The sequence below is a fragment of the Nerophis ophidion genome, linkage group LG26 (genome assembly GCF_033978795.1).
Source record: "Nerophis ophidion isolate RoL-2023_Sa linkage group LG26, RoL_Noph_v1.0, whole genome shotgun sequence".
NCBI lineage: Eukaryota > Metazoa > Chordata > Actinopteri > Syngnathiformes > Syngnathidae > Nerophis > Nerophis ophidion.
In genome coordinates this window covers 17,996,041-18,022,954 of record NC_084636.1, presented here as the reverse complement: position 1 = coordinate 18,022,954, position 26,914 = coordinate 17,996,041, and the positions used below count along the sequence as shown (strand labels likewise).

At 39.5% G+C, this 26,914-nt stretch overlaps 1 protein-coding gene across 3 annotated transcripts in view; it reads right to left on the bottom strand.

Annotated features, from left to right (window-relative positions):
- The window catches only part of acbd6 (acyl-CoA binding domain containing 6), an 86,712-nt gene extending 60,234 nt beyond the window's left edge, over nucleotides 1-26,478 (bottom strand). For 2 of the 3 annotated variants that reach the window (XM_061887994.1, XM_061887993.1), the window contains exons 1-4: nucleotides 25,756-26,478; nucleotides 25,574-25,638; nucleotides 15,428-15,524; nucleotides 5,785-5,861 (exon numbers count right to left, since the gene is read on the bottom strand). In XM_061887994.1, the coding sequence (XP_061743978.1) occupies nucleotides 5,785-5,861; nucleotides 15,428-15,524; nucleotides 25,574-25,638; nucleotides 25,756-26,034 (518 nt within the window). In that variant the 5' untranslated portion in view covers nucleotides 26,035-26,478. The remainder of the gene's footprint in view (nucleotides 1-5,784; nucleotides 5,862-15,427; nucleotides 15,525-25,573; nucleotides 25,639-25,755) is intronic. The other variant, XM_061887992.1, reaches the window with a different exon arrangement.
- Between the last annotated feature and the right edge of the window lie 436 nt (nucleotides 26,479-26,914).

Here is a 26,914-nt window from a genome sequence, read left to right as displayed (position 1 = left end):
ACGTGGACCCCGACTTAAACAAGTTGAAAAACTTATTCGGGTGTTACCATTTAGTGGTCAATTGTACGGAATATGTACTGTACTGTGCAATCTACTAATAAAAGTATCAATCAATCAATCAATCAATCAATCAATCTGTTAAAATAAAAAAGTTGAATACGTCAAAATATATATTTGTATCATTCAATAACCCATTATTTGCAATAGTCAAACGCAAGCAGACGGATAACACAAACTCTTCTTGCCTCATGCACAGGCAACAGCCACATGTGTCACATCCTCTGGGAACACTGACGTACAACCAGCAAGCACGCACGCACACACACACACACACACACACGGGGCACCGTCCCACCTGATTCTATCTCTGCATCTCTAATCACCTCCTGGCATTGGGGACAAGCGTGAGTGCTGCTGGTGGTGGTGGGGCAGGGGGGAGAAGGGGAGAAATCTCATTTAGAGCTTTACGCCTTTCCCTCCCTCTTACTCATGCTGGCCATTCAGATTAATTGAATTTAGTGCTCTATTGTCTGACAGACAGCCCACATAGCCGCTGCTGTACGTCAGCCATCCCCAAGCCAAAAGACCCCTAACCCGGAACCACAGACCAGTCAGCCGTGTTCTTCTCTGTATCGTGCCCTTCTGAACCATACATAATTCACACAACCGCCACCTAGAGCTACAACATAGATATAGAGGGCGCTGTTTGGCTTACTAGTAGTCTGTAAGACACTGCATTTTCTAGGTGGTAGGTTTAATTCCCTTATATTGCCTCCGTTCAGTTTACCTTCAAGGAAATTATGTCACTGTCCAATATAAAGCATGTACTGAAATACTGAAAATGCCCCAATTAACACTTTTATTCAATTACCTCAGCTGCCACTATCCTGCCCTTCTGGAGTCGCTCCAGCATGGGTGTGAGAGTCGTACTCCTAAGAAACAAATATGCAGACCCTTGTCCACCTTTGGGTGAGGTTCCTATTTAGTTCTCAATAAGTTACCACAAAAACCTAAATATTGTATACTGATGAAAAATACTGACAATGTGCCAATGTGATGCTGTTGTAAATCAAAATGAGGTCACCCGAGTGAGCCGAGCCAGCCGTAAAAGACACATGATCTTCCACCCTATGATACCCTGCACTTCCTGCACCTATACTTAGAGGAAAACAACACCCATGGGATATCGTGTAACCTAAAAAAGACAAACAAACATAAATTCTATAGTCCTATAATCGCTGGGTGCGTTTTCTACAAAATCAAATAAACACTGGGGTTTGAAATGAGTGCTTTAGGCACACTTCTGATTTTCGTTTAATTTACTCTAAACATTTTAAAGTATTATGAGTGGTCGACATCCAGCAAGTGCTACTGAGCTGATCAGGTGTGAAACTCAATCATGATCTACTCCAGTGTTCACAATGTACTGGTATTAAAGTAAAAGTTAAAGTTTCAATGATTGTCACACACACACTATGTGTGGTGAAATCTGTCCTCTGCATTTGACCTTGTTGTGCCCTGGGAGGTGAGAGGAGCAGTGAGCAGCAGCGTGCGCCGTGCTCGGGAATCATTTTGGTGATTTAACCCCCAATTCCAACCCTTGATGCTGAGTGCCAAGCAGGAAGGCAATGGGTCCCATGTTTTGTAGTCTTTTGTATGACTCGGCCGGGGTTTGAATTCACAACCTCCCAGTCTCTGGGCGGAAACTCTAACCCAGACCAGGGCAAATTAAGGCCCAGGGGCCAAATGCGGCCCGTCAAGCTTTTTAATCCGGCCCACGGACATTCCCAAATATTTTTTTTAGCTCTCTAAGATGGAAAGTGTAACTGCCATTTTAATATGCAGTGACTTTTTCAAATGACCGTATTGAACTTTACAAAGTATTTCAATGGTTGTGCTTTCGCATGATATACTAGTAACTAGTTACTATGGTAATCAAAATAGTTACTATGGTAATCTAAGTCACAGTAGCTCCAGGCACCAAGCAGTGTGGGTGGGGAACGTTTCCACGGAGTGTTTCCAGTGTGGCCAGCCTGAAATGCGGGTGTCAGGGACAGACGCGGAAGTAGATTTTTACTAGAAAGTTCTAAAGCTTAGTGATATATTAGATTGTAGGTGGGGTTTTTTTTTACCCTTCACGTTCATATTTCGCTGTGTTGCATTTTTGTTGCGTTTTCGCATGATTGTAAAATATGTCATATGTTGTCAATATTCCGTTTTTTATCGTTATAGTTATTATTGTAAATCCCACATTCTTTATTCACATGTACATTCTAGGTGTCTCATTCAGTAAAACATGTTTTAATTCCATTCCGTTTTTTAAGGAGGTCTTTAGCATTCAATCAGACATTATTGTGAGATTTTGTATTAGTGTCTGCGATGAGTTGGCGACTTGTCCAGGGTGTACACCGCCTTCCGCCCGATTGAGGCTGAGATAGGCACCAGCGCCCCCCGCGACCCCAAAGAGAATAAGCAGTAGAAAATGGATGGATGGATGTATTAGTGTTCCTAAAACAGATATACCGGCCCCCAGACACATTTTTCCTTTAAATTTGCCCCCCCGAGTCAAAATAATTGCCCAGACCTGCTCTAACCACAAGGCCGCTGAGCTGGTATTACCACTTGGTGAGCAATCTGCTCCTACCGCCATTACAGTGGAACATTGCTTCTGTTGATGCTGTGCTGTGAAATATACTAATTTAATTTTCCACCAAAACATTTTGAAGTTGTGCAACATTTTTAAAGTTGTAAAATTTAAGTTACCTTTAGATATGTACAGTACATTTACACTAAATGGTCATAATCTTTGAAAAAAAAATCTCTTGTGTTATTGCACTGTCCTTTGCGGTTTAGATAAATGTATATACTGTATTGCTTTGTATGTATATTGTTTAGAACCATTTAGCCTAGATCTGCATCCAGATCTGGTCTACTTGGCAGCTAAATGTTCTGGAAAAATGTGTCCACACTGATCAAGAAACTAATGTAATCAATCAATAAAAACATTTTTAAAAATGAACCCGCACTCTTTGGCCTTCTTAGCAAGGATCCAGGGTGATAAATCAGCTATTTATTAATAATAATAATAATTAGCTTTATTGTCTCAGAGGAGTAATTTGTCTTGGACATCAAGACACAGCGTTTTACATACATACATACATACATACATACATACATACATACGTACATACAGTTCATCCGATAAGACAGTGACGACAGTGAACAGTGTGCAGGTATATCAGTAAGTTATGAGATCACACATTACACTCCCGTATTGCATTATCCCAATACTGCACTCCTTATTATTGCATCCGGTTATTACAGTAGTTTTGTGTTGTTGAGTGCTTTGATTGTCAGTGGGACAAAGGAAAATCTATACCTGTTGAGTTTGGAGGTTGCTGTTCTGTACCGTTGGCATCAACACAATTTCACTATGAAGTATGTGGTGTGGGTCACGGGTGATTTTAAGACCCTGCTTCCTCACGGTCTTCTCAAATATTTCTTGAAGGGAACAAGGGGCATGCCAATTATTTTACCAGCACTCTTGATTAGGTTTTGAAGTTGGGTTGTGAGTTTGACAGACAGATTTCCAAACCATGTGGAGATGCCATAACGGATGACGGATTCAATGTTTGCCTTATAAAACAACATCATGACATTGCTTTCCACACCGTGGACCCTGAGCCTCCTTAGAAAGTGCAGGCGCTGGTTAATACGGGAACAACTTGGTTGGCCCAAGTTAAATGGGAATCAAAACAAATACCCAAGTACTTATAGGAGGACACCTGCTCCATTCTCTCCCCATGGATAATTATAGGGTTGTGAACCCCCACAGATTTGGGATCAAAAAGCATCTTCTTCGGGTTTTTTTTTAAATTTAAAATATATTTACTAGCCCTGCGATGAAGTGGCGACTTGTCCAGGGTGTACCCCGCCTTCCGCCCGAATGTAGCTGATCTAGGCACCAGCGCCCCCCGCGACCCCAAAGGGAATAAGCGGTAGAAAATGGATGGATGGATGGATCTATTTACTATACTAGGATTTATTTTGTAAGGGAACATTTTAAAAACAGCCTGTTGCAGTTTCCGTCTCCTAAGCATTGGATGGATTCATTGATGTTCCACAATGACTGAGTTTGATTGACAGAATAATAATTTAATGCAAAATATTGATGGGAAAAGTCGACAAAAAAGGTTTTGTTTTACAATGACGCTCCTTTTGTGTCATTTTAGCAATGTGTTTTTACCTTACTCCACAGCTCTCCCTCTCTGCCTATCAGCTTGTGATGAATCATGAATAACTCATTACACTTTTTATTACCGCCACGTTATGTATGAGCTCATCCATTTACATATTCCTGATTAGAGCAATGATGTATATTCATGACTTCCCACAATTGGAAACGCCCACTTCCTTCCTTTGCCTGATGGCCACTGTGACCCTGAGTGTCCCTGATGTGTGGTCGCCATCCGTCTACCCCGGCAACTAATCAATAGGGCAGCTCATCAGTCTTTTGTCAATGGTAAGACAGGGTTGGCCCATGCACACTTTAATATAATGTATCCTAAAGCTAAAATAAAGCTTTTTATATGAGTGCAGTAGTCTATAACCTACACTGTGACAGAATACACAAATACACACAGAAAAAACTAATGATTAATGGGGCTTTTGTAAGAAGTATGACAGCAGTAGTGCTGCAATGCATGCTGGGAAGGTCACAGGCTACTTTGTCATCAAAACATCTGTTTTTTTTGCACCGTGTGTCGGTCCAGCCTGATGTACTGGCAAATATGTATTTCATCGATCAGACCAAACAGTGGGGAATCAGGCACACACATACAACCCCACTTGCACACACACACAATTAAAATAGCAAATAGAAGTAAAATAATTTAGTGCTTGCTTCCGTCAGAGTCCAGTCAACAAAACATAGCATGTTCTGTCGAAGGGATTACACGCATGGTGTTCACAGACATGGCGTTCAAAGCCTCTTTAATCACACACTGATCAGTTCAGTAAGAATCAATAGTACTTTTATCAATACACACAAACACATACACTGCTCACAGTGAGGTGAAGAGCAATCAATGCAATTAACTGTGATGGGTGCATAGCTGTTTAATATTGAAGTGTGTGTATGTATGTGAAGCAGTCGGAATTTGAATGCAGCAGAGCAGTGATTGTGACAGTTCCGGCAGGTTCTGCATGGATTCTAATGCAATGGCAGGGACGTACAACAGCGCGTGTACCTTTGAGCACCGGGCATGGTTATTACCTTTGAGGATTCATTGTTACGGAAATGTTCCCGTGTGCCCCTGCTGCGCCCACCATGCGTCCATAAACCCACACGCCACTTCCTTCAATCCTAACGTAATTAAAAGGGGAGACTCTGGCCGGTGCCTCCAAAGACTGCACACAAATTATAAAGAAGGAAATCTGTAGTATTCTCAAATGTCATTTCATTGCCAAAATAACCCCCTCATCCCAATTGAAAAGAAGATGAGTTTTTAAGCTTGAGTAAGTCTGCAAGGCAAACAAAAATAGGAGAGAAATATCCCATTAACATAAATCAGAGTGTATGTTACGCTCTGTTGAATGCAATCAAACACAGCATGAGAAAGGTGGTTAACAATGGCAGGGTATACAACCTGCGCACTAAGGGATCAGTCTCACAACCCTCCTGACTTTTAACATTTTTTGTAAAAAAAAACCTAATGGGTGAACAATGTGAGATATGTACATAACACATGTACTGTAGTTTGTGTATACTTGTAATGGTAATACCTAATCGTCTCCTCTTGGTACAAAGAACTGACCGCTGCACCACCGAAACCCGTTCTCCTCTCTGCTCCTCGGCTTTCCTGTCACACAAAAACACAAACATTATTATTGACCATAGATGGATGGTAGCTAAAACTAAAACATCACATTTTCATCCATGCAGTGGAAATTAAGTCTCTCATGAAAGTAAGCACACCAAATACATTTTAGGAACCATTTTGTTACATTTTCTCAAAGGACAATACACTAAAAAATAACTCCATAATCAATCACAGTTCAGTACATAAAGGTACCTTAGTTTTAATGCCACTTGATTTCGTGACAGTAAAAGGCTGCTTAGCTTTTGTGTTTAATGTTTTTTTTTTAATAAAAACAAGAAAATGCAACCTGTTGGTAAGTATTACTACAATAAACAAAAGTTCTCAAGTAAAAAAATGAACTAAAACTTGAAGAAATATATATAATATACAGACAAATTAAAGGATGTGGGGGGGCCCTTTGTACATTTTACCAATTTAATGTAGATCAATATACTAGATCAGTGGTTCCCAACCTTTTTTCAGTGATGTACCCCTGTGAACATTTTTTTAATTGAAGTACCACCTACTCAGAGCAAAACATTTTTGGTGAAAAAAAAAGAGATGAAGAAGTAAAATACAGCACTATGTCATCAGTTTCTGAATTAATAAATGGTATAACAGTGCAAAATATTGCTCATTTGTAGTGGTCTTTTTTTAACTATTTGGAAAAAAGACGGGGTGGCGACTTGTCCAGGGTGTACCGCGCCTTCCGCCCGATTGTAGCTGAGATAGGCACCAGTGACCCCAAAGGGAATAAGCGGTAGAAAATGGATGGATATAAAAATAAATAAAAACATGTTGAAAAATAAAATATGGGGATTGTAATAGAGATCCATCTGGATTCATGAACTTAATTCTAAACATTTATTCACAAAAAAATAAATCTTTAACATCAATATTTATGGAACATGTCCCCAAAAAATCTAGCTGTCAACACTGAATTTTGCATTGTTGTATTTTTTTCCCCTCAGAGTTTATGAACGTACATTCATATTTTGTTTAAGTATTATTCAATAAATATATTTATATAGGATTTTTGAAATGTTTCTATTTTTAGAATATTTAAAAAAAAATCTCATGTACCCCTTGGCATACCTTCAAGTACCCCCAGGGGTACGCGCACTCCCATTTGAGAACCACTTTACTAGATTATAAGATAGACAAGCTTTTTGTTATTGACAACAAAGCAAATTAGTGTGCTATCTAATGATACATCCCATTAATTTTATTTTTAGAACAAGACTCTGGTCCGGGAAAACAACCTGCGGGCCAAAATGGCCCCAGGCCACGCATCAGGCATCCCTGGTTTATAGCGTTTATTAAAAAATACAAATAAAGTGAAGGTGCAACAATAAAAGTTTAAACAGTGTGCAACACTCTATTACTTTTAGTAAATGAATGTTCATTATTTCCAAAAGCAGCATTAATGTAGCATCAATTGTTCCCAGCTTGTTTGAAATCTCTACTAAACAACACTGGCATTGTGCTTTTTGTCTTACCCTCTGTCCCTTAACCTTTTGTTTTATCCGGGAGCCAGCTCCAAATCGTGGTGCCCAATACCCTACTCAGTGGCCTAGTGGTTAGAGTGTCCGCTCTGAGATCGGTAGGTTGGGAGTTCAAACCGAGTCATACCAAAGACTATAAAAAAATGGGACCCATTGCCTCCCTGTTTGGCACTCAGCATCAAGGGTTGGAATTGGGGGTTAAATCACCATAAATGATTCCCGGGCGCGGCACCGCTGCTGCCCACTGCTCTCCTCACTTCCCAGAGGACAAATTTCACCACACCTAGTGTGTGTGTGACAATCATTGGTACTTTAATTTAAGACGAGACTTAAAACCATAGCCTTCTCTGTGGTCGGCCCTAAGCTATTGAACACTCTGCCCCTCCATGTTCGAACTGCTCCCACAGTGGAGTGTTTTAGGTCTCGTCTTGAGACCCACTTTTATTCTCTGGCTTTTAACCCTATGTGAGTTGTGTGGTCCTGTGTTTTATAAATGTTTATTTCTATTTTTTTTTTTTGTTGGCTTTACCTTTTAAAACCGTTTTTAATCATATTTATTTTTATATTGTTTTTATATTGGTTTTATATGATTTTATTTAGTTTTATATGTATATATATATGTATATATATATATATTTTTTTTTTATTCAGTCATTGGTGGAGCTAAGGATAGTATTTGAATCTTTTTTTAATATTTTTGTGCAGTACTTTGGAAACATTTTTGTTGTTTAAATGTGCTATATAAATAAAGTGGATTGGGTGGGATTGGTTTACCCTCTAGTAGTTGTTCGTTCACGTATTTCGCCACAAGACAAAGTTTTAAGGAACAGGAAATATTAACAATGATAGATGGTCTCTCGGGTCTGGATTTCATGACTCCTGCTAACCAAAGGCTGGGTTGCACTGATTTCGTCCACCTACATGCATTACCTTGCCTTTACCAGCGCTTTTAGGCACACTCCACAGGCGTGTGTGATTGCACCACAACTTGGAATTTACACTCCCTGTCTCTCACTTAAAATGTGACTGATTGGGAAGTCAGTGCACAAATGTACCTAACTGGAAGCTACGTCTCAGAACATCTAAATATGACTACATACTGTTACATACCTAAATGAAAGGAAACTGGGAGTCCACATTGGAGTAGTCTGTATAGTTTGGAAAACAGTATAGATATTCACTATCCTTTGAAAATAGGTCAACCTGTTCACTCTCTACACCTCAGACAACTCCAACCACTGCCATCTGCAGAGGTTCTCGACCGACTCTGCAGTGGTGGGTTGTGTGTCTGAGGCATTGACCGATAATCACGTAATCACTTGCACTTAAACACCAGTAAGGCAAATGAGCTTGTGATTGAATTCTGGCGGCCAGCCCCACCATCCACACCGATGAAGATTAAGGAATCAAGACATATATATACTGTATAGTGGCCTTTTTTAAAAACCTAGTTGTTCACCTCAACAATAAACTGAACTGGACTTACACTTTAAACGCCCTGTGCAAGAAGGGCTATACAGATTGTAGTCACCTGGAGGCGTGTCTAAATGAAATTAAACAATGATTGTCCAGCAACTTTTTGCATCTTAACGCGAAGAAAACGGAAATGCTGATTGTCGGTCCTGCGAGACACCGGTACCTATATAATAATACCACATTAAAATTTGACAACCAAACAATTACACAATGCGACCTGGTAAAGAATCTGGGTATTATATCCGACCCAACTCTCTCATTTGAGTCACGCATTAAGAGTGTTACTAAAACAACCTTCATTTTACTCAGTAATAGCGCAAAGATTTGTCCCATTTTGTCAACCACCGACGCTGAGATCATTATTCATGCTTTCGTTACGTCTCGTCTCGATTACTGTAACGTATTATTTTCGAAAAATACGGCTGCTAGACTTTTGACAAGAACAAGAAAGTTTGACCATATTACGCCTATACTGACTCACCTGCACTGGCTTCCTGTGCACTTAAGATGTGACTTTAAGGTTTTACTACGTAAGTGTAAAATACTAAATTGCCTAGCTCCATCCTATCTTGCTGATTGTATTGTACAGCTAGAAATCTGCGTTCAAAGAACTTCGGCTTACTAGTGATTCCCAGAGCCCCAAAAAAGTCTGCAGGCTTTAAAACGTGTTCCTTATGGGCTCCAGTACTCTGGAATTCCCTACCGGTAACAGTCAGAGACGCTATCTCAGTAGAAGCATTTAGGTGTCATCTTTAATCTAATTTGTATACTCTAGCCTTGAAATAGACCCCTTTTTAGACCAGTTGATCTGTTTCCTCTCTTTTCTGCTCTGCACCCCTCTCAGGTGACCACGGATCAGCCTCCACAGCACTAGCTGTTCAAAGTCGAGAGCCCGGATGGACCACTCCTCTCTCCATCAGTTGGTGATGTCTCTGCGCTGCTGATTTGTCTCCATTCAAGATGATCTCCCAAAGAGCTGGTCTCCCAATGGACTAGACTTGCACATGAAGTCGGAACCCTGGGTGACCACTCCTTATGCATCAGTCGGTGATTGAAACTCTCAAGGAGTTCCTTCAGTGTTCGATTATCACTGCAACGCACTTTTCAAGAAACTGTGGTCGTTTATGGGCTATTCTAGGACATTGCTTGCTGCGGTATAGGGGCAGCACGATCAGACAGAAACAAACTTAATAAGCAGATTGAGAGAGCTGGCACTATCCTAGGTTTCCCACTGGACACCATTGAGGAGGTTGCTCAGAGGATGTAGGCTAAATGGACATCCATTAAGTCAAATCCCTCACATTCCAAGCACAAACATCCACAGTGCAAGAAGGAGCGCAACTGCAGATCATTTCCACATACAGCCATAAGACTCCATAATACACATATGGAGGGGCGGCATAGCTCGGTTGATAGAGTGGCCGTGCCAGCAACTTGAGGGTTGCAGGTTCGATTCCCGCTTGTGCCATCCTAGTTACTGTCGTTGTGTCCTTGGGCAAGACACTTTACCCACCTGCTCCCAGTGCCACCCACACTGGTTTAAATGTAACTTAGATATTGGGTGTCACTATGTAAAGCGCTTTGGGTCACTTGAGAAAAGCGCTATATAAATATACTTCACACTTCACTATATGTAAATACTGTAATCATTTTTTTTTTCTTGGTGTGCAAAATGTACGCTCCATGTGCAATATATGTGTTAGAGTAGGGTTTCATTATTTGTACATACTACATAGTATACAGTATTTTTAGTGCGCAATATGTACACTCTAAGTGCAGTATAAAGATTATATTATTGTTATTATTATGTGTACATGATCTTTTGTGTGCAATATGGGTTTATATAGTGTAATCCTTTGGTGTACAGTAAGGGTAATTGTAATGTGGGTGTTACCAGTGTTATTATTATCCTTTATTCATTTATTGTGTTTTCTACATTTTGCTGTATGCAAACTGCACTGAAACGTTATAATTTCCGCATTGTCGGATGAAAAAAAGTCTCAAACATTATTTTTTTGACAACATCACTGGTGAATGGCTTCACCAGTGATCTTCACCTTAAAATTATTCCACAGGTATTCAGCTCAATTACGTTCAGGTCTGGAGGCCAGTCCATCGCACTCGAATTCAGCAACCTCAGCATACCACTTGTCTTCTTTGAGGTGTGTCTGGGATAATTATCATGTTGGAAAAGTTTCTCAAGAGAGGTAATAATGTTTTGCTTTAGAATGTCACAGTTTTGTCAGGCTTGTCACTGACAGTTTTGGTTATGTTTTAGTTTTCCCTCTGTTTGTGTTTTATTTACTATCAGCGCTCTTATTTTTGTTTAGTTTCCTGCTTGCCTCCCTTAGCGCTGTTCCCCTCAACTGCGACTGATCGGCACCTGGACACACCTGATGTCAATCAGACTGCTATTTAGACCTGCCTTGCCCTCCAGTCAGTGCTGGAGTATTGTTTGTTGTATGCTGTGGACTAACTGTTTCTTGTATGCTGTGAGCTATACCCTGGATTCTGACTCCTGTTCCTGTTTGCTGTTTCCTGGTTTCTGGTTTGTGTTTTTCTTGCATTTTTTTTAACCTTAAACCCATGTTTTTTTGTACCAACCTTGCCATCTCTGTATCTTGGGATTCGTCACCACCACGTCATGACAAGTTTGAGGTGGAATTCATGCTGCCTTCAATGAACCGCAGCTCCAGTTTTGCATTGCCACACTCATGCAGTCCAAAATCAAGTTGCTAACTTACCTGTAGGCAAGGCACAATTATGTTGCGACTAACATGTGTCACCAGCTATTTAGACAATAATGGCCTTTTTGGGTCAATTTCAGTAAATTTTAGGAATACTAAGTCGACATTGTTTACAAGCTGTACACAGTAAATTGTATCAAAGTTTAATTTCTATAATATTATCCCATAAGATATTCTGTAATCGAAATGGTTGCAGAAACTTTTGTGAGACACTGTACATATAGTTTTGTGTACTAAGCTAAGATTTTGTAAAATAAATGTTTTATGCACTTTGCTTGTAAACGTTCCACTAGTTACTTTCACCAAGTAAGGTCAGTACTGCATAAGACCCAGTAATGTTTGTTAGTCAGTGAACAACAGAAGAACTCAAAAATATTAAATCACTGGCCACAAAATGTTGTGCATGACCCTAATAATGTTTCAACAAATTCCTGAGACTATTAGAGAACAATGCATAGGTCCATCCATCCATCCATCATCTTCCGCTTATCCGAGGTCGGGTCGCGGGGGCAACAGCCTCAGCAGGGAAACCCAGACTTCCCTCTCCCCAGCCACTTCGTCTAGCTCTTCCCGGGGGATCCCGAGGCGTTCCCAGGCCAGCCGGGAGACATAGTCTTCCCAACGTGTCCTGGGTCTTCCCCGTGGCCTCCTACCGGTTGGACGTGCCCTAAACACCTCCCTAGGGAGGCGTTCGGGTTGCATCCTGACCAGATGCCCGAACCACCTCATCTGGCTCCTCTCGATGTGGAGGAGCAGCGGCTTTACTTTGAGTCCCTCCCGGATGGCAGAGCTTCTCACCCTATCTCTAAGGGAGAGCCCCGCCACACGGCGGAGGAAACTCATTTCGGCCGCTTGTACCCGTGATCTTATCCTTTCGGTCATGACCCAAAGCTCATGACCATAGGTGAGGATGGGAACGTAGATCGACCGGTAAATTGAGAGCTTTGCCTTCCGGCTCAGCTCCTTCTTCACCACAACGGATCGGTACAACGTCCGCATTACTGAAGACGCCGCAGATGCATAGGTCCTAATGACAAAATGGAGGCCTGCCCAGGAGGTGGGTACAATTTGGCTCTAATCAAATGGGATTGTTATAATTTGTGGAGGTCTCTGCACATGCTATTTTTCTAATGGAATTCCTCATTATATTATTTTTTTTCCTCAGACAACATCCTATTCTTCGGCGACTAAACTTTAAAAGCAAGTCACACAAATCGGATTTCAAAGAAATCCAGGAGAAACACGACAAGTGCAAGAATTGTGTGTGGGCTTTTTGGGACAAACTAATTTACTTGTGAAACAGAATATTCGCTGATGCGCCTTGCCTGCTCCCTTGCAATGTAATCTAATATAAAGCCAGTGTCTGCTCAACAATTGAGGCAGGAACAAAGGTTGACTTCTGGCTATTATTCTCCCACCGTTTCTCTGTCTATACACGCCTACTTATTTAACGATGCCTGCAAAATAACGCGCATGCTGTGGTAATACAATCAGCTTCTTTTCAGGTTTGTGCTCTCGGCTGCCTCTATGGTATAGTGTATGGGGGTGCAGTATAGTCAGCAAGTATTGCCCGCCACCCCACTGGCCTTGGAAGAGAAAAGAATGTGTCAAGTGTATGAGAGTGATGTCATTAAAGTGACGCAAATTAGCAAGAAAAGCAGTGGTGGGTTGAAGAGGATGGCGGGGCAAAATAAAGGGGAAAGGAGGGGCAGTACAGACATAGTGGGGTGCAAAGAAATAAAAAATTGGTGATGAATAGACACCAGGGTTTCCCACACATTCATTTATTTGCGGCGGCCCGCCACGAAAGAATTACGGCCGCCACAAATTTAAAAAATATATATATATATATTTTTTTTTTTCAAGTAAATGTTAATGACAATTCTACCTTGTGTGAAATCTTCATTAAAATCCAAATTAGGTTTTCCAAAATGTTATCTTAATTATTTTGATAATTTTTTTATCCCAACTAAATTGTGTGTGTGTGTTTAACATTTAGTATATAACACTTTTTTTTAACAGGACGCTGTCTTGAAAATGAACACTGTGCAATTACAGATGCATCAGTTTGATATCTGACACTGAACACACTCCAGTGCAATCTTCCTGTCCCATTATAAAATAATTTCACTGCCGAGTCTGGTCAAAATGAGGCTATTTCAATGCTTTTGTATTAAAAAAATGACTTTCATTATCATATGTTTCAAAACAACCACCGTTCAAATGAGTGCTCACTGTGCAGAGAGTTGTGTATTGTGACTGAAAGCATCAGCAGCTGTCCCAATTAAAAGCCTGTCAGGCAACACAACAGCAAAACAGTTGTATCACATTACACTGAAGACTTTTCGCTGACAACTCCTGGTGTTGTTAAAAACAACAACCAATGATACAGTAACAGTCTTACAGATGGTATCCTTTCTTATGCATTTATAGAGAACCTCTGGATATAGAACTGATACTGCCATCTAAGGGAAACAGACGGGAACTGCATTATTATTATACTGTATTAGATTTTATTTTATTTAAAAGTGATAAAACATTAGGTGTGTTGCCATCTTGTCACTTATTTTATTTTGGAGAAATCAAATTAATTATGAAACATTAGGTCCTAATAGGTAAGGTTTGACAGCAAATTTATATGGATCTGGCTATGTGAACACATACTTATATACAGTACAGGCCACAAGTTTGGACATAACTTCTCCTCATTTAATGCGTTTTCTTTATTTTCATGACTGAAGGCATCAAAACTATGAAAATGTGGAGTTGTGTACTTAACAAAAAAAAAGGTGAAATAACTGAAAACATGTTTTATATTCTAGTTTCTTCAAAATAGCCACCCTTTTGCTCTGATTACTGCTTTGCACACTCTTGCCATTCTTTCAATGAGCTTCAAGCACACCTGTGAAGTGAAAACCCTTTAAGGTGACCACCTCATCGAGAGAATGCCAAAAGTGTGCAAAAAAGTAATCAGAGCAAAAGGTGGCTATTTTGAAGAAACTACAATTATAAAACATGTTTTCAGTTATTTCACCTTGTTTGTTAAGTACATAACTCCAGATGTGTTCATTCATAGTTTTGATGCCTTCAGTGACAATCTACAATGTAAAGTCATGAAAATCAAAGAAAACGCATTGAATGAGTGTCAGGACTTGGACTATGACTTGGGCGAGGATTGTTTTTCCGATGCAAAGGAAAATTGGCACGAGCCAGACGTGAATGTAAGTACATATTTATTTATACTAACAAACTACAAACAAAGGAAGCAAACAAAAGGCGCACACGAGGGAGGAGAACAAACTTGACTAGAAAACAAAACTAGCACTATGGCATGACTATAGACAAAAACAAAACTCAACAACTGTGACGTAACAAAATTAAAAACTTACTTAGCATGAGCAGGAGGGAAATTATGGGCAAAGAATAAACAGCAATGGCATGGCATGAAGGCAGTTGAGGAATAAAGTCGCCAGGATGACTTCCTGGCAACTTCCGGTTTAAATAATGATAATTACAAACAGGTGTGAGACATGAGGACAAGGTGAAAACTAATGAGTTGCTATGGTAATAAGAAAAACAAGGAAGTACAGGAACAAGAACTGAATGTCCAAAAAACAAAACCGAACATGACTAAAACAAAACATGAACCCAAAGACGTGACAATGAGAAGGTGTGTCCAAAATTTTGGCCTATACAGTATGCTATGCAATGTAGGTTATTTCCCACAATATTGTCTAATTGATTTGCAGCTCATCCAGTGATAAATTTGAATAACCACGAAAACAACAAATATGGACGTCAGCGATAACACTCTACTTTGAGTTAAAATGGTTATTACCCTCTGGCTGCCTTCAGAGTCTAATACGTTCACACAGGAAATGTATTCTTGCATTGCTTGCTCCACCTCCATGTCACCAAGCTGCTTCCAGGCTTGCCTGTAATGAAAGAAATGCATATTATCATTATTGATCATGTTTGTTCATCAACTAAAATGGCAGGCCATAAAGTAATTACTCTCGCTGTTATGTGAGTGTATACCTTTCAGACTTGTGAAGAAACACTAAGTGAAGACAAACAAATGGTTTGGTTTTTGTAGTGAACAGGTTCAAGAATGCATGTCAGCACAGTCAAGAGATCAAGGGTTTGAATCAGGATTATAACATCTAGGTGATTTTTGCATGTTTTCCCCATGCTTGTGTGTAACTTCTCTGGGTGCGTCAGCTTCCTCCCACATCCCAAAAACATGCATATTAGGCTAACTGGTGACTCTAAATTGTTAATAGGTATGATTGAGAGTTAGAGGGGTCGTAAGGCTATTGCTTGACTGCAAACCATGTGACTTACAGAGGCAATTTAGATTTTTTACTTGGAGGACAAGTTCATTTAGCACCAGCTGCACAGATGTTCATGTATTCCAAGGTTTAGAGCCGAATATAGAATAATAAAAATAGCTGAATATGGTGGATTGGATCCATACACTCTTTAGTAAAACATCCCTTGCTGTTTCCCAGTGTCATTAGGATGCCGACTGATGGGACGTTGATATATTCCCATATAGGTAAACAATGACTCATAATCCTCACAAAGAAAGGGGGTGGGTGGAACCAGGCGTCTTTTTGTGTTGTTCTTGCCGGTTTTGGGTCAAATGGCTGTCAAAGTGTACCAACTTGTCGGAATACCTACTCAGACGTCTTCTGTCCAGGTGAGATGCATGATTTATGATCGCCAATTAACTTCCAGGTAGCAAGAAAGCGAGATAGCAGCAGACCACTCTATGATGTAAACATAGTGACACATGGTAGTGATCACGGCACCTCGAAAAATAGTTTGTCTGCGTTAGCGCTTATAATAACAATATCCCTCATACTTGGTTAATATTCATTTCACGAAATGTAAATGGAGTATTGTTGGTGTTTTTTTTGAATGGCTATTTATTGGATTTTTTGGGCGAAATAGAGAATATCCCCTTAGCTCCACTGTAAGAAGACTTTTATTTACAAGTTAGAATGCTTTAAAAAACAATCTGTCAACATGTATTTCATAATGATTGTGAACAATATGCACAATTCCAAAAAAAGTGCAGTTCCAATTTAAGGTAGAGGAGCATGTGCAGACAAAATACATTGTGTTATTAATCTGCATAATAGATAAATGATTAATGTGATCATTTGTTGTAATTAATCACATGAGTTAACTAATTTTTTTGACAGACCCACTATTAATTTAATATTTTTGTGTCTATTTTTCTTCACAGCATTTTACTGTTTTGTCTAGATCAGACCTGGGCAAATTATAGCCCGGGGGCCACATGTGGTCCGTTAAACTTTTCAATCTGGCCCGCCGGACATTCCCAAATATTTATTTTTAGATCTTTAAGATGTAAAGTGTAGCTGCCATTATGATGTGCAGTGATGTTTTCTAATGACCGTAAGTCTTCAACTATACAAAGTATTTCAATGGTTGAAATCTGCACTTTTGGATGATATACCAGATACTATGGTCATCCAATTAGTTACTATGATAATCTACGTCACAGCAGCTCAGACGAGCCACCAATCAGTGTGGGTGGGAAGTGTTTCCCCGGACACGGATTGGAGATTTTCACAACAGTGTTCTAAAGCTTAGTGATATATCATATTGTAGGTGGGTTTATTTTGTACCCTTCGCATTCATATTTCACTGTTTGTTGCATTTTTGTTGCGTTTCACTTGATTGTAAAATGAGTCGATCAAAAGGGGGTATGACGTTCATATTTTGTCAATATTCAGTGTTTTATCGCTCATAGAAAAATGGAAAATTCCATTATGTTTTTTTTATGGCGGTCTGTCATAACGTTAATTCAATCAGACATTATTGTGAGGTTTTGTATTAGTGTTCCTAAAAATAGATGTACCGGCCTCCAGACACATTTTTTTCTCTAAATGTGGCTCTCAAGTCAAAATAATTGCCCAGGCTTGGTCTACATGGACCAGTACAAAATTAGTCGGCAGGTGTACCTAATATAACTGTTAAATCTATAAAATTCAATTCGTTTCTGGAAAAAAATAGCGGTGACATTTGTCTTAAAGGTCTTTATTGAACAGTGTGCCTTTTCAGAAGAAAAATGTAGATACTTTTGTAAAGCTACTTATTGAAGAGATACTTTTGGAGATGGTGAGGTGTGGAGGGGTTCAATTGAACTCTAAAGGGAACGTCTCCAGAGACTAACACCAGAAAATATGATATAAATGTGAACGTGGAGCAAATTTTACACAGAAGCATATCCAATACATATTACCGGTATCTAAAACTAAGTAAGTTAAAATCTTCATAGGTCCGCTCTAAGAAGAAAACTTTTCACAAGATTTAAAAGATTAATCATTAACAGAGTGGACTTTTAAAACCGGTCACCGAGACTTCCTTCTACATTTGCAAGGAGTTGAAAAAGAGAAGTAGGGAGGCACAACTAGAGGGTCCACAACTCAAGCCATGACAGATAGAAAATGTTGGACTTATTTGTGGAGAGATTATTAGCGTATTTCAATGGGGTTGATGAATGCCGATCCATCCATTTTCTAGAGCAGTGGTTCTCAACCTTTTTTCAGTGATGTACCTACCACCTGTGAACATTTTTTTATTTCAAGTACCCCCTAATCAGAGCAAAGAATTTTTGGTTGAAAAAAAAGAGATAAAGAAGTAAAATACAGCACTATGTCATCCGTTTCTGATTTATTAAATTGTATAACAGTGCAAAATATTGCTCATTTGTAGTGGTCTTTCTTGAACTATTTGGGAAAAAAACATAAAAATGAGTAAAAACTTGCAGAAAAAAAAAACAAGTGATTCAATTATAAATAAAGATTTCTACACAGAAGTAATCATTAACTTAAAGTGCCCTCTTTGGGGATTGTAATAGAGATCCATCTGGATTCATGAACTTAATTCTAAACATTTCTTAACAAAAAAAGAAATCTTTAACATCAATATTTATGGAACATGTCCACAAGAAAATCTAGCTGTCAACACTGAATATTGCATTGTTGTATTTTTTTTTTCACAGCTGATGAACTTACATTCATATTTTGTTGAAGTATTATTCAATAAATATATTTATAAAGGATTTTTGAACTGTTGCTATTTTTATAATATTTAAAAAAAAATCTTACATACCACTTGGAATACCTTCAAGTACCCTTAGGGGTACGCGTACCCCCATTTGAGAACCAGTGTTCTAGAGGAACCTGAAATGGTTTTCATTTCACAGGTGGGCTTGAAGCTCACCGAGAGAATGCCAAGAGTGTGCAAAGCAGTAATCAGAGCAAAGGGTGGCTATTTTGAAGAAACTAGAATATAAAACGTGTTTTCAGTTATTTCACCTTTTTTTTAAAGAAAAAAAATACATAACTCTACGTGTTCATTCATTGTAAATAGTCACGAAAATAAAGAAAACACATAGGATGAGGAGATGGTGTGTCCAAACTTTTGGCCTGTACTGTATATATATATTAAGGCTAGTTTCAATACTATTTAGGTTTTATTGATGACAAATATTGCATCATCTGTGCATAATAACGATACGCAAATCCATTTCATGTTGAAATTTGATGAAGACAACTGCTCATATGTAAGTGTTGGCAAATAAGAAAAGTAAATATATTCATCAACATACAAAGACATTGCTTAAGTCGGCACTGCAAACCTGATTGTATTGTCAACTCGGCTCCCCTCAACGAAAACATCCGGTTTAGCACAGAAATTACCTTTCTCTATAGTTTGTTTATCTTTTCTCCTCTATAATGGGGTATCTAAGGAACTTTTGAATGTTTTTTCCCCAAATTCTTCTACTGGAGAGAACAGTGTACTTATGCAGAATGTTTGCTTTGCTTTCACTTGCCTTTCTGCTACTCAATTGCATAAGTCCAAGGTAACAACAAATTGACGCGATGTGGCCTGCAACCTACTGTATCAATATGTGTCTTGTGATTAACTGACGACCAGTCTGGAATATACACTGGCTCTCACCTAAGGTCAGTTGAGATAGGCTCCAGCTCCCTAGTGAGTTTAATGACAGCAAGATGTATAGCAGGGGTGTCAAACTCAAATACAGAGTAGGCCAAAATTTAAAACTGAACAAAGCCGCGGGCCAAGGTTGAACAAATTAACCTTTTAATAGGGACCCAAACAAGTTTTGCATTGAATATTAAACAAGCAAGGCTTATATAACTTTATAGTCAAATGCAAAATTGAGTTTCAAGTTATAATAATAATGATTAAAAAATATCAATGGCATATCAAATAAAATTTTAATAAAAATTGGGGGGGGAGCGTGGTTTGGTGGTAGCAGGGGTGTATATTGTAACGTCCCGGAAGAGTTAGTGCTGCAAGGGATCCTGGGTATTTCTTCTGTTGAGTTTATGTTGTGCTACGGTGCAGATGTTCTCCCTAAATGTGTTTGTCATTCTTGTTTGGTGTGGCTTCACAGTGTGGCGCATATTTGTAAAAGTGTAAAGTTGTTTATACGGCCACCCTCAGTGTGACCCTTATGGCTGTTCATCAAGTATCCTAGCATTCACTTGTGTGTGTTAAAGCCGCATACTGTATATTATGTGACTGGGCCGGCACGTTGTTTGTATGGTGGAAATGACGACAGGCTGTAGAGGACGCTAAAGGCAGTGACTTCAAGGCACGCCCCCAATATTGTTGTCCGGGTGAAAATCGGGAGAAATTCGGAAGAATGGTTGCCCCGGGAGATTTTCGAGAGGGGCACTGAACTTTGGGAGTCTCCCGGGAAAATCGTTAGGGTTGGCAAGGTTGAGTATCAGCGGTGAATGCAGTGTTACAGAGGCATCGCCGCTGTATAATACCGGCGGGCCAGCTCTAATCTTAATTTGATATTACCTCAAGGGCCAAATGAAATTACACGGCGGGCCAACTGATGTATAGAAAATGGATGGATGTTTAAGATCACACCCTTAAATTACAAATACCTTACAAAATCTCGCATAAGCAAGTATCTAGTTGACAGTTGTAGACAGCCATTTTGGTTTAATGGTTTACGGTTTAAATATATCTGTGTTGGCCCTGCGATGACGTGGCGACTTGTCCAGGGTGTACCCCGCCTTCCGCCCGAATGCAGCTGAGATAGGCACCAGCGCCCCCCGCGACCCCAAAGGGAATAAGCGGTAGAAAATGGATGGATGGATGGATGGGTTTACGGTTTAAATATATCTGTGTTTGCCCTGCGATGACATGGCGACTTGTCTAGGGTGTACACCGCCTTCGGCCCGAATGCAGCTGGAATAGGCTCCAGCAACCGCGACCCCGACAGGGACAAGTGTAGAAAATAGATTGATGATTAAGTTTATTTTGAACATGCATATAGTTCCAACATGATATCTTACAATGTCCAGTATCTCTTTTCAATATGTTTGAAAAGCAGTAGGAAGAAGCAGTGCTTATTTAATCCTACCAATTTTCAATTTCAATTACAAACACATTTGTGCACTTTCTGTTCACAATTTGTGCACAATTTCCTCAAATAAATAAATAAGTTGTGATTGACATAGTGAGATGGATACGATTATTCCGTTTTCAATGACTGGATACAATTATTCCATTTTCAATAAGTTCACAATGCTTATCATGGTTCTTGTACTTCGTAAACACTTTGAGTTGCAACAATTCCTTAAACTGGATCATTTTAGTACTCTGACTTCTTTGCTTAGTCCATGCCACCATTAAATTCCATATAGTGAAATAGTAAAGGTCTTAAGCAATGCATGTGCATGCAATTGCTTCAAATGACATTTTCTCTGAGGTTACATTAACAGCAGGTTGTAGTTTGCTTTGTGCATAATTTTATCTGATTGCAAATTCACTATATCATCAAATTTTTTTTCGATTTAATAAATAAAGGGTTTGCGTGTTCTCAATATCCAACATCATGTATTTTTGTAACTGACCTCTTTTGTAGTACAGATAGTAAATGTATTGTACTTTTGTACTTACGTTCCCATGTTTCTACACAGTAACTCGGATATGGCAACACTTGCAAAGAGTGATTTTTGTTTATTACATCCATCCATCCATTTTCTACCGCTTGTCCCTTTTGGGGTCGCGGGGGCTGCTGGAGCCTATCTCAGCTGCATTCGGGCGGTAGGCAGGGTACACTCTGGACAAGTCGCCACCACATCGCAGGGCCAACACAGATAGTCAGACAACATTCACACTCACATTCACACACTAGGGCCAATTTAGTGTTGCCAATCAACCTATCCCCAGGTGCATGTCTTTGGAGGTGGGAGGAAGCCGGAGTACCCGGAGGGAACTCACTTCCCAAAAAAAACACTTCCCAGTCACAACTATTACAAACATCAATATGAGCCCGTTGTCCTTCTAGAAACTTAAACTGCAGCTCAGCTCGCTCGCAGTTCTGGCTTGAGGTGAAGGCTAATCAGCTTTTAGCGTAACGTTAGCTCATTTTGCAGTGTGTGTGTATGTGTGTGTGCGTAGGTGCGTGCGTGCGTGTGTGTACGCGTGTGCGAGTGTGTGTGTGTGTGTGTGTGTGTGTTAGGGGCAGCAAAGCCCTGTCTGTTATTTCATTGAACTCCATTGTGTTGCTATATTACTATTTTTTCAGCAATAGTTACATGAATCATTAGTAATGTAGCAGCCTAATTGTGAATGGCAGGGTCCCTGCTATCACATGTTGATACAAATATAACATTTACATAATAAAAGTCAGCTACAGGCTTCCCAAATGCTGTAATAAATTAAGCATTAAGAGTTGACTTGAAACTGTTTAATGTTTCACTTTTTATATGTAGAAGAAAGGTTTTGTCATTTTATTTAATTAAAGCAACAACTTGGGGCAGTTTAATGTGGATTAAAGTGGGCATAATTATTATAGTGTTCCCAATGTTAAAAGGATAAAGCCATTGTTTACAAATAAATAAATAACCAAAAAATTTATATTTTGTTGTTTTCTTACTGTACCGAAAATGAACCGAACCGAAATTTTTGTGTACCGTTACACCCCTATCATTTTATCATCACTTATTACACTCAAAACTTTGTTTTTTTTTTACACTTTCAATTAGAGATGTCCGATAATGTCGGGCTGCCGATATTATCGGCATTTATTTGATTTATTTTACACTTTCAATTAGAGATGTCCGATAATGTCGGGCTGACGATATTATCGGCCGATAAATGCTTTAAAATATTATATCGAAAATTATTGGTATCGGTTTAAAAAAGTAAAATTCATGACTTTTTAAAACGCCGCTGTACGGATTGGTACACGGACGCAGGGAAAAGTTCAGAGCGCCAATAAACCTTAAAGGCACAGCCTTTGCGTGACAGCCCAATCACATAATACCTGCGGCTTTTCACACACACAAGTGAATGCAAGCATACTTGGTCAACAGCCATACAAGTCACACTGAGGGTGGTATAAACAACTTTAACACTAGGGCTGCGAATCTTTGGGTGTCCCACGATTCGATTCAATATAAATTATTTGGTTCACGATTCGATTCAAAATCTATTTTTTTTTCCAATTCAACACGATTCTCGATTCAAATACGATTTTTTCCCGGTTCAAAAGGATTCTCTGTTCATTCAATACATAGGATTTCAGCAGGATATACCCCAGTCTGCTGACATGAAAGCAGAGGAGTAGATTTTTGTAAAAAGCTTTTATAATTGTAAAGGACAATGTTTTATCAACTGATTGCAATAATGTAAATTTGTTTTAACTATTAAACGATCCAAAAATATGACTTATTTTATCTTTGTGAAAATATTGGACACAGTGTGTTGTCAAGCTTATGAGATGCAATGCAAGTGTAAGCCACTGTGACACTATTGTTCTTTTTTTTTTATTTTTATAAATGTCTAATGATAATGTCAATGAGGGATTTTTAATCACTGCTATGCTGAAATTATAACTAATATTGATACTGTTGTTTATAATATTCATTTTTGTTTCACTACTTTTGGTTTGTTCTGTGTCGTGTTTGTGTCTTCTCTCAATTGCTCTGTTTATTGCAGTTCTGAGTGTTGCTGGGTCAGGTTTGGTTTTGGAATTGGATTGCGTTGATAGGGTATTGCTGTGTATTGTTTTGTTAAATTGATTTAAAAAAAATAAAAAATAAAATTCGATTTTTAAAAAAATGACAATCGATTCTGAATCGCACAACATGAAAATCGTGATTCAAATTCGAATCAATTTTTTCCCACACCCCTATTTAACACTGTTACAAATATGCGCTACACTCTGAACCCACACCAAACAAGAATGACAAACACATTTCGGGAGAACAGCCGCACCGAAACACAACATAAACACAGCAGAACAAATACCCAGATACCCTTGCAGCACTAACTCTTCCAGGGCTACAATATACACAAAAACCAGCCCACCTCAACCTACTCATGCTCTCTCCAGGGTGGTATGTCCCAAATTCCAAGCTGCTGTTTTGAGGCATGTTTTAAAAAAATAATGCACTTTGTGACTTCAATAATATATATGGCAGTGCCATGTTGATTTATTTTGAAAAACCTTGTTACATTGTTTAATGCATCCAGCTGGGCATCACATCAAAATTAGGCATAATAATGTGTTAATTCCACGACTGTATATATCGGTATCTGTTGATATCGGAATCGGTAATTAAATGTTGGACGGTATCAGATATCGGCAAAGAAGCTATTATCGGACATCTCTACTTTCAATGCCTAATCTGTCTATTTGTATTTCCTTAAAGGCCTACTGAAACCCACAACTACCGACCACGCAATCTGATATTTATTATATTTATACATCAATGATGAAATATTAACATTGCAACACATGCCAATACGGCCTTTATAGTTTACTAAATTGCAAATTTACATTTCCCGCGAAGTGTCCTGTTGAAAACGTCGCGGAATGATGACGCTTATGTTGATGCGTGCTTGTGACGTTATTGGTTGTAGCGGACATTTTATCCCAGATTTAATCGCATAATTTTGTGGGTTCTTCCGAGGATGTCGTAGTCGTAATGGTTTGTATAGTCCTTTGAGACATTTGTGATTTAGGGCTATATAAATAAACATTGATTGATTGATTGATTGATAATTACACAGTATTCTGGATATCTGTGTTGCTGAATCTTTTGCAATTTGTTCAATTAATAATGGATACTACAAAGAAGAATGCTGTTGGTGGAAAGCGGTGTATTTCGGCCGGCTGTAGCAACACTAACACAGCCAGTGTTTCTTTGTTTGTTGTGGAGCTTTAATATGGAACTGAGTGGTCAAGCGAACATGTTTCCCTACCACATGTCAACCGGCAGGTTTCGGTGAGAAAATTGTGGTAATAAGTTGGCTCTTACCGTGAACATGAGCGGAGCCTGTGTTGTTCTTCCTGCAGCTGTTAAAGAGGCAGCTGCGACTTTCTTGGCTCCTCCATGGCAGAGACACTGGCGGTCAACACACCCCTCCGACTTTCAGGTATGACTTTATAATCTTACTAAAACACTAGTAACACAATAAGCAGATAAGGGATTTTCCCAAATTATCCTAGTAAATGTGTCTAATAACAAATTGAATCACTCCCACTGCCCTCATCTTTTTTAATTGTTTTTTTTTTCTTCTAGTCCTTCACTCTCACTATCCTCACTTAAATTAATGGGGAAATCGTCGCTTATTCAGTCCGAATCGCTCTAGCTGCTGGTGGCCATGATTGTAAACAATGTGAGGAGCTCTACAACCAGTGACGCCACGCGCACATCGTCTGCTACTTCCGGTATAGGCGAGGCTTTTTTATTAGCGACCAAAAGTTGCGAACTTTATCTGCGATGTTCTCTACTAAATCCTTTCAGCAGAAATATGGCAATATCGCGAAATTATCAGGTATGACACATAGAATGGACCTGCTATCCCCGTTTAAATAAGAAAATCTCATTTCAGTAGGCCTTTAACCACTTGCTTTAGGGACAGAAAGAGCAAAGTTACATACCATTTCCTTTGACCTTCAAAGTCAAAGAATCCTGGCTTTTGTGTATTGCATTTCCCCACTTTGACCTATCAAACAGAAATTTGAAATGGTTCACATGGTCATTCAACAACGAAACATTGTCATTGACAGTATTTGATCCTTTCATGGTGCTAATTAATAGGGGTTTTGAATGCAATACTCGCCTGTTTGAAGCGTGCATAAAGATACAGTAGCTGGTCCCTACTTGCTATCTGAACCAAATCTGCAACACGGTCGGCTGCAGACTCGAACTCCTGCACCAACTCCTCGCCCTGCAGGCGGTCACCACTCTCCATGCCACAGCAGTCAAATTTATCCAAACCCAAGTCCGAGTCCGAGTCCGAGCCCGCTCCGCCGAGGGGTTCCCCAGTGTCGGGCCGAGCCGGGTCGGTACCTGAACCCGTCGCAGTGTCCGGAGAGGACGACGGCGACCTGGAAGCCATTGTTTTTCTTGTCACTGCTTGGTAGTTCGAAACGAAAAGTGGCGTGGATTTCCAGGAATGTGGTCAAAAAGGAAGACAAAGTATCGATCCGATTTGCGCGTGTTTATAGTGTCAGTTATTGTGTTGTTTAAAAGGCTAATGTTATGAATTCTTAACAGTCGGATTCATTTCTGCGTTTTGTCCGTTATTCGTCCGATCATCGCACAGCCCGACCTCAAACAGCAACTAGGAAAAAAAATAGTTCCGCCGAATTTTAAACTGTTCAGTTCAGTTCAGTTTCAGTTTATTTCTCTTTCTTTTGCGGGACCTATATTCCACCGCAGGGTTTATATAAGTCGCCTATACTGAATCACACTACAAAATAACGAACACGGAGGCTCCAGTTTCACACGAGGACCACTTTATTTTCGTTCCTTTTCAAAAACCTGCTCCGCCACAAGATGACATCATTTCCGTTCTTTTTACCTTCAAAATAAGAGCTCAATGCATATACTGTATATCAGGAACTTAACATCACAAAGAGGCAAAACCATAAAAATAGGTTACACATACATACATACACACACACACACATATACATATATATCAATCAATATTTACTTATGTAACCCTAAATCACTAGTGTCTCAAAGGGCTGCACAAACCACAACACAAACCACTACGACATCCTCGGTAGGCCCACATAAGGGCAAGGAAAACTCACACCCAGTGGGACGTCGGTGACAATGATAACCCAGTGGGACGTCGGTGACAATGATAACCCAGTGGGACGTCGGTGACAATGATAACCCAGTGGGACGTCGGTGACAATGATGACTAATAACCTTGGAGAGGACGAAAGCAATGTATGTCGAGCGGGTCTAACATGATACTGTGAAAG